The following is a 9093-nucleotide window of genomic DNA, read 5'->3' on the forward strand; positions in this document are numbered from 1 at the left end:
AAGAGTGAGAGAGCCCTCTGGGGTTCATTTTATTTTTATTTATTTTTGAGATGGAATCTCACACTATCACCCCGGCTGGAGTGCAGTGGTGCAGTCTCGACTCACTGCAACCTCTTCCTCCCAGGTTCGAGCAATTCTCCTGCCTCAGCCTCTCGAGTAGCTGGGATTACAGGCGCCCACCACCACACCCGGCTAATTTTTTTGTTTGTTTCTTTGTTTTTGGGTTTTCTTTTGTATTTTTAGTAGAGACGGGGTTTCACTATGTTGGCCAGGCTGGTCTTGAACGCCTGACCTTGTGATCAACCCGTCTCGGCCTCCCAAAGTGCTGGGATTACAGGCATGAGCCACCACACCTGGCTGGGTGTGAATTCACGGGCATGAACCCCATGATGGGGGCTCCATCTTCATGGAATAATTACCTATGCCATCATAATGTGGATTCGGGTTTCAACACAGGAATTTGAAAGGGACACAAATACTCAGTCCTTGCAACACCCTGTTGGGATTTTCTTTCATTCTTTCTTTTCTTTCTTCTGTTAGCATCTGTACAGCATAAGGTGAAACCCAACTAAAAATAAAGGGGAAAGTGGGAGAAGGGACAAAATGTTCATCAAGAACTTTGGTGAAGCAAAAAGGAGCACAAGCAGAATGGAGATGACATCATCTCTGAAGTCACGGAGGGGACAGGGAGGCTGACATTTCACCTGGCCTGGGTCTTTCTGCATCATTGCTGATTTTTGTTTGAGAGACTCCTGTGGGACTGCAAGGATAGATGAGACAAAGACCATAAAAGGACAAAGAGAACTGAGAGAGCTCAGTGGTGGTGATCCTGGCTCTGTGTTTGAAGAAATCTTTCCAGACGCCTGGTTCTCCATTAAGGGCAATTTGTTGGATGTTCAGATCGGGAATGGCAGGGAATGGGCTGGATGACATCCCTGAGCAGGCAGGGCCAGCATCGCAGCCAGCAGGGCAGTCTGGAACCCACAGGAGCTTCAGAGTGTCAAGTCCAGAGGGAAAGGTGGGGCAGCTAGAATTGAACCTCAAGAAGAAGGTTGGATTCCAAGGTCATGCCCCCCAACACCCAAAAAAAAAGAAAAAGCAGGCAAAATAGGCCAGGCAAACTGAAGACTGAGCCAGGCAAGCTTCCCCAAAACTATCCCTTTACAAGACACTATGGCCAAGGGCAAGAAAGAAATTGTCGAAAGCTGCATGCTGGCTTAACAGAACAAATAAACTTGCATGAGAGTGAGTGCTGTTTAAGCAGTGATGCAGCTCTGAGCTTCCTATTAGAAGAGCAGGTACCTACCATACCTTCAGAGAGAAGTGTTATTTATCAGCACACCGCAACTTCTCCCTGGAGACTCTGTGTGGCGGACACCACATAACACAGTGGATAGTGTCCTCAATTTGAGTTTTCAAGAAATGCAAAGGCCACTTATCAATAGCTGCTTCTTCTAACAGCCTCTAGTAAAACCCAGAAGCATAATATGAGGCTGTGGCTCAGGGGCAGCCTTTCTGCCAGAGAATAAGCTAACAGGGGCTGGCGATTCAGTGTGTAGGACTCCACACCATTAGTATGAATTTTTTCCTGAGCTTTGAGAAGGGCAGCATTACCCTCAGCCCCTGGGGAATGGAGATTGAGTAGTAAGTGGGGATACCATGCTGGGATATTAGGACTAACTGCAACAGCAGCCTTGTATTGACTCAGGCCTGGGAATTACAGCCCCTCTTGTCCAATCAAAGCCCCTGACAGAACTTCCATCCTTACTTTGGGATGAGAAGAGGAGAAACAGAGGGCACAGACCTATGTTCTTGAGTTTTCTGGGGAATGAAGAGTAAAGAACGGGAGGAATCTTGATTGTGCCTGCCCCCATCACTGGACGCTGGGAAAGTGAGGGCGTAGCTTCGCCAGGAGCAGCTGGCTCAGATGCTGCTCTCTGGAGGCTTCCTAGGGATTTGAAGTTTCCTTGGGGAGTTCTTACTGACTGTATGATGGAATGATGTAGAGTTAATTGTGCTGCTGCCTCAGAGCAACTGACATTCTTGGTCTCTCACCCCTGTTGAAGGACAGTTTCATTGCTTTTCACCACTTTGGGGTTCATAATATTTTTTCTGCAGCCATACTCCCTCTAACTGTGGCGATGAGATAATTTTGTGTAATTATATTCCTGACATACTGTATGATTTTTAAAGGCAAGTGCTTGACACATGCAGGCAGAGTCTGCAAATGGCAACCCATGAAAGCGGATGTTAACAAAATGTTTGACTTTCCCCTACTGTAATACCATCCTACCGCACCACCAAAAAATGACATGTACTGAAATAGGTGTTGAATATTTTAGAGCTCACCTTTTCCTACTGCCCTCCCTGCTACACAAACCACATTCATCCAACATTCTCATGTATTCCCTTCCTGAGTTAGAAAAAGCATACACACACACAGTGGGAAGATCATTTATGTTCAGAAATCCCCCAATGCAAGAGAGCAGCTCAGAGACAGCCGTGGCTGAGTCAACATGGGCCCGGGAGGGCATAGGCAGCTCTCATGCCCTTGTCCTTGGATGTTGGCCATTGCTTGTGCAAGTGTGTCTGTAACCCTCTCGTTGTGTGCCCTGCAGTCATACAGGAGTGGCAGAAGAGAGGCGGCCAGCCCTGGCAGCTCATCGAGCCCGTGGATGGATTCCACCCCAACGAGGTGAGCACAGTCACATGATGGCTGCAGAAGGTTATTGGATGGCTTGTCGGTTTTTAAGTACGCTTACACATTCATGTGTTTATTTTTATCCTGTTTTGTTCCAGAAAGGATTTGAAGTAAGGTATATACACGTGTAAGATAGAAGATCTAATGAAAACCAAGTGAAATTCAGGACAATAGGAAAATAAAGTAGAAATTATACTTGGATTCCTGACTTAATTTCTATAATTCATAAAATATGTGCAGGGCAGTCCTGAGAAACTGCCAGAAGGGCAGCTCTGTGCGATGCTAAAAGGGGCATTAAGCCGTGGCTTCCATAAGATAAGAAGAATAAATCAAGCACTCCAAAAAAAAAAAAAAAAAAAGGGGGAAAAAAAAAAGGGTTTTTTTAAAGCCAGAAAAAATGTCTTCTATGGTCTTCCTAGAAAGGGTGCTGTATAGGAGGAGAACAATGTCCTTAGCGGTATCCTGCAGGAAGAGCTGTTTCTATCGAGGATCCAAAGTACAGTTCTGTAAAGTAGCTCTCCTCTGGTCTCATCACAAAGCAAGGGAAGCCAGAGGGTGGGACTCTGTCCCCTCCCGGCTCCACTCCCTTCCCATTATTCTGGCTTCAACCAGAGAAGCTCTACTTTTATCTGTTGTATGTCCTGGACTTGCTCATGACATTTCTTTATTAAGAAGAAGAAGAAAAGAAGTGGGGAGTTGTTCTGCCACTTGTAAAATGTAGAAAGCTGTTCCTCTATGGGGAGGGATGGGCCATTTACTCTCAGGCAATCCCACATCACTGGAGTCTTTCTGCTCCAGCAGTTAGGGAAGCATCGTGTGGCTACCAAAGGGTACAAATGTGAGGGGCATGCCTGAGGATGCTCCCTGGCTGGCCATCGAGACCCAGGCCACAAGAGGGCTGATTGTCTCCTCAGAAGCCTGAATGAAGGTAAACACAGCCTACCTTCCTCCAACTCTAGGCTCAACCAGTGCTCATGCGAGGGGTAAGAATCACCTCAAAAGGAACTAGAAGGGTGCCCACTCCCCCAACAAATGAGTGAAAGTGGTGTCCCACAAATGCTGAGCAAATTTTAAAGTAAGTATTAAATGCCCACCTCACAGATTTAAATAGCCACACACACACACACACAAAAATCAGAATAATGCCCTTAGAATTTCTAACCTTCCTGTGTATCAATTGGATGAGTTGATCAAAGAAAATTATTGGCTAGATTCTGGTTAAATATCAGGGTCTATTCCCCCAAAAATGATGTCTTTGGTTTTAGAAGAGTTTGTGTATATTCCTTCTTTCTATTTTTTTTTTTTTTTTTTTTCGAGTCAGAGTTTCACTCTTGTTGCCCGGGCTAGAGTGCAATGGCGTGATCTCAGCTCACTGCAACCTCCCCTTCCTGGGTTCAAGCGATTCTCCTGCCTCAGCTTCCTGAGTAGCTGGGATTACAGGCGTGTGCCACCACGCTTGGCTAATTTTGTATTTTTAATAGAGACGGGACTTCTCCATGTTGGTCAGGCTGGTCTCGAACTACCAACCTTAGGTGAGCCACCCGCCTCAGTCTCTCAAAGTGCTGGAATTACAGGCGTGAGCCACTGCACCTGGCCCCCTTCTTTCTAACAGTTATTAGATAGCAATTCTTGTCATTCTCTGCACAGAGTAGCATCTTACCCTTCTGATTCTGTAGACAATGGGCATATGAAAAGATAGTCACATAGAGTATCAGGAACAAACTAAAAAGAAGAGGATCAAAGACAGCTTTGTTTTATCCCCCAGCATATATTTATCCCATCTATCAAATGACCATTCTGTCCCTGACTGTTAAAATGATTTTGGGGTTCAAGGTCTGTCAAATTGGGGCTCTATCTTGCACTCAGTTTCACCTATATCTGGTGACTGAAACACAGTCAAAAGCTGAAAATCAATATGTGCCATAATCTTATGCTGTTCCTGCAAGATTTGTTCACATGCTGTAGCCGGTGATAAAGTGGCCAAGAACAGATAGCCAGGCCTAAAGCCTGCCTATTTATCATGTATATTGAGCTGAAAAGTCCAGCTTGGCAAAGTGCCATCCAAAACTATTTATTGAGTGACTACCCAGTGTCAAATGCAGTGAGAATTCAAAAGTGAACAAGAAAACGCCCTGCCATTTAAAATTATAGTATAGAGTAGGAAAATGATGAGTAAACAATTAAATATAAAGCAGTAAATGCCTCCAACTGTGCAAGTACAGAACACCACAGAGCATTATGGGGTAGGATGGGAGAGAGAGGTGTTCAAAAATGTTTTCAGGCCAGGTGGGGTGGTGCACGCCTGTAATCCCAGCACTTTGGGAACCCGAGGTGAGTGGATCACCTGAGGTCGGGAGTTCTAGACCAGCCTGACCAACATGGAGAAACCCCGTCTCTACTAAAAATACAAAATTAGCCGGGCATGGTGGCGCGCACGCCTGTAATCCCAGCTACTCAGGAGGCTGAGGCAGGAGAATCGCTTGAACCCAGGAAGAGGAGGTTGCAGTGAACCAAGATCGTGCCATTGCACTCCAGCCTGGGCAACAAAAGCAAAACTCCATCTCAAAAAAAAAAAAAAAAATGTTTTCAGAGGAGGTGATGTCAAAACTAAGACCGTGAACTAGTAGAGTGAAGGGAAGCAAAGAGGGGTTGCAGGAAGTGTTTTGAGCAGAGGCAACTGCATGGACAAAGACCTGAATATGAAAGAAAGCATGGCATTTTGGAGGGAATAAAAGCGCTTGGTGCAGCCGGAGAGTATGACCGTGGAGTTGGCAGAGGGAGAAATCTACAGCTTATTAAGGAACCAGATCATGGAAGATCTGTCTGGGGCTTGACCTTGGTCCTGAGGGAGATGGGGAGCCACTGGACGTTCTCAAGGAAGAAAGAAATAGCCTGACTTGTGATCTAAAAAGACACCTGTAGTAGCAGCGTGGAGGGTGATTTGGTAGGGAACCAGTCCAGAGAGACAGAGACAAAAGGAAAAGCTGTATGTTAAAAAGATTTTTTAAATGACCAAACACAGAGTCACAGGACAGCAAGGGAAGTTCTTATCAGAGATTTTACTCAAGGAATCAAAGTCAAGTGCATCCTGGAGTCAGTATAGATCCTGCCCACTCTCCTCCCACATTCTGCACAGTGGTCACAGGCCAATGTAAGGATGGCCCAGCATGATTCCAGATCATCAGGTGATTGGATAAAGCAGCACACTGTATTACAAGAAGCTAACTTGATGAACTGTGAAACCACTTCTGGGCTTTACTGTCTTATGAATTGGATGTATTTATATACAACTTAACAAGAAAGTGGGCTCTGAAAGATGTTCAACTACAAAGGAAAATACCTGGAAAAGAACCTCTGCTAACCAGAAGATCCTACTTAATCAGAGCACCCATTCCCTAGCATGCTTCTGGAAAAGCTATTATTCCACACACATGCTTAGTAGGGGAACCGATGACCTGAGCTGCCAAGGTTGTGTGAACTGGCAGGAGGAGGGTGTCTCCATCCTCCCATCCTGAGAACAAATGTTGGGGTGGAGGCTATATAATAAAAGTTTCCACTGGTAAAATGAATTAGCTTGCATCCATCTGATGGCATACCATGCACTGAATAACACCGTCTACTAAAAATACAAAAATTAGCTGGGCGTGGTGGTGCATGCCTATAATCCCAGCTACTCAGGAGGCTGAGGCAGGAGAATTGCTTGAACTTGGGAGGCGGAGGTTGCAGTGAGCCAAGTTCGTATCACTGCACTCCAGCTTGGGCAACAGAGCGAGATTTCGTCTCAAAACAACAACAACAACAACAAACAAAACAAAACAAAACAAAACAAAGAGATACACCTTTAGTGACACAGAAATATGTTTATAATGTAGAGCAACGTAAATATGATAAGACTACAGATTATAGGAGCAATGACTCAACTGTATGCATTTGTCAAATTCATGGCACTGTTTACCAAAGAGAGTTCATTTTACTGTGTCTAAATTCGACTTCAATAAGAGCAGATTACAAAATGATATTCAAGAGGAATCCAGTGTGTGTGTGTGTGTGTGTGTGTGTGTGTGTGTGTGTGTGTGTATTCAGATATAAAATCAGAGCCAGGCACAGTGGATCACACCTGTAATCCAAGCACTTTGGGAGGCCGAGGCAGGCAGATCACCTGAGGCTGGGAGTTCGAGACCAGCCTGGACATTATGGTGAAACCTCCTTTCTACTAAAAATACAAAAATTAGCCAGGTGTGGTGGCATGTGCCTGTAATCCCAGCTACCTGGGAGGCTGAGGCAGGAGAATCACTTGAACCTGGGTAGGCGGATGTTACAGTGAGCCAAGATCACAACACTACACTCCAGCCTAGGCGACAGAGTGAGACTCCATCTCAAAAAAAAAAAAAGATACAAAATCAGAAAGGCTCTACACCCCATGTTAACAGAGGCTGCCTCTATTTTAATTACAGATGACTTTTATTGTGTTTTTCTCTTTTTGCTTAAGTGGGTTTTCAGCTTTTCTAGAATGAACAGGTTTTGCTTTAATATTTTAGACTATGAATAGAGAAGCATAAAAGAATATCTGTTGGGGAGGCTGAGGCAAGAGAATTGCTTGAACCTGAGCTTCCACTGAGCCGAGATCTGACCACTGCACTCCAGCCTGGGTGACAGCAAAATCCTGTCTCAAAACAAGAAAGAAAAGAAAAGAAAAGAAAAGAAAAGAAAAGAAAAGAAGGAAGAAGGAAGAAGGAAGAAGGAAGAAAGAAGAAAAAAGAAAGAAGGAGGGAGGGAGGGAGGGAGGGAGAGAAGGAAGGAAGGAAGGAAGGAAGGAAGGAAGGAAGGAAGGAAGGAAGGAAGGAAGGAAGGAAGGAAGGAAGGAGAGAGAGAGAAAGAAGAAAGAAGGAAAGAAAGAAAAGGGAAGGAAGGAAGGAAAGGAAAGCAAGGAAGGGAGAGAGAAAGAGAGAGAGAGAGAGAAAGAAACTAACTTGGATAAAGAGAGGAAAGGGTAGCTGTGCCCTACCCTGTGCAGTGCCTCGTGGAAGTTATAACAGGAAATGGTGGTATGAGAAACCCACAGTTGGTGCTCAGTCAATATTTGTCAAATGAATGAATGATTACAGTGGATCATTTTATCACAAGTCTCTAGTTTAGTGATAAGCATGCCAGTCTCATTTCAGCTCAATATTTTCTCAATGCCTGCTCATAAATATTTTATTCCTTATTAGAGTGACAACCAACTAATTGCGTTCAAACCAAACAGTTACCAAATGCTCAGATCTGAGCTCTTTCATTTTCATTTCCCTCTTCTTGCCCTCACCCTGTCTCCTGCCTTATTAACACCGACGGGGAACTAAATGTCTTGATACCACATGACTGTTAGAAAGACAGCTTAGGTGTATCAAGTTGAAAGCCAACAACATAAAAAAGAAGAACCAGTAATTTTCCACAGACCTGGCAGCAGCCTCCTTTGTTGAGAAATGGCAGGAAAACAGCCACAAGCCCAGGCCTCTGTCTTCAAAGACCCTGATGCTTTGTGTGAGAGATGATCCAGCCCTCCCTGGGGCACTGGCCAGCTATGCAGGCAGCCTTTGCCGTGCTCCTGCGTTTAAGTGCAAAGAAGTATATGTGGGGTGTGTATGGTGTGTGGTTTTGCTGTGTGTGTGTGTGGTATCTGTGTGCTTTCTGTGGGGGTGTGTGGGGGTGAGGTATGTGTGGTGTTTGTGTGTGTGTGGTATGTAGGGTGTGTGTGTGTGATGGGGTATAGGGGGTGTAGGGGGTGTGTGTGGTGTGTGTAGTGTGTGTGGTGTGTGTGTGGTAAGGGTTGTGTGTGTATGTGATATGTGTATGTGGTGACTGTGCATGTGGTGGTATCTGAGGTGTGTGGGGGGTATGTGTAGGATGTGTGTGTATATATGAGAGTATGTGTGGTGAGGGGTGTGTGGTAGTGTGTGTGAGATGCGTGTGGTGTATCTGTGTGTGGTGTACATGTGATGTATCTGTGTGGTGTGTGTGTGGTGTGTGTATGGTGTGTATGTGACATGTGGTGTGTGGGGTGTGTGTGTGTGATATATTTATGTGTGGTGTGGGGTTGTGAGGGGTGTGGTGTATGTATGTGTGGTGTGTAGTGTGTGTAGTGTTTCTGTGTATGCTGTGTGGTGTGTGGGGTATGGGGGTGTGTGTGATGTATGTGTGTGTGGTGTGGGGTTGTGAGGGGTGTGGTGTGCGTGGTGTGTGGAGGGTGTGTGTGGTGTTTCTGTATGTGGGGGGTGTGTGATGTATGTGCGTGTGGCGGGGTGTGAGGAGTGTAGTGTGTGTGTGGTGTTTGTGTGTGGCGTGTGGGGTGTGTGTGTGATGTCTGTGTGTGTGGTGTGGGGTTGTGAGGGGTGTGGTGTGCGTGGTGTGTGGGG

General features: G+C 45.5%; 1 protein-coding gene across 2 annotated transcripts in view; it reads left to right on the forward strand.

Annotated features, from left to right (window-relative positions):
* Window positions 1-9093, forward strand: part of AOAH (acyloxyacyl hydrolase) — a 206613-nt gene that overhangs the window by 194912 nt on the left and 2608 nt on the right. Inside the window, exons 20-21 of one of the 2 annotated variants that reach the window (XM_017873701.1) lie at window positions 2619-2695; window positions 3661-3776. In XM_017873701.1, the coding sequence (XP_017729190.1) occupies window positions 2619-2695; window positions 3661-3741 (158 nt within the window). In that variant the 3' untranslated portion in view covers window positions 3742-3776. The remainder of the gene's footprint in view (window positions 1-2618; window positions 2696-3660; window positions 3777-9093) is intronic. The other variant, XM_017873700.1, reaches the window with a different exon arrangement.

This window comes from Rhinopithecus bieti, unplaced genomic scaffold (genome assembly GCF_001698545.2).
Source record: "Rhinopithecus bieti isolate Rb0 unplaced genomic scaffold, ASM169854v2 scaffold_6944, whole genome shotgun sequence".
In the NCBI taxonomy this organism is placed as follows: domain Eukaryota; kingdom Metazoa; phylum Chordata; class Mammalia; order Primates; family Cercopithecidae; genus Rhinopithecus; species Rhinopithecus bieti.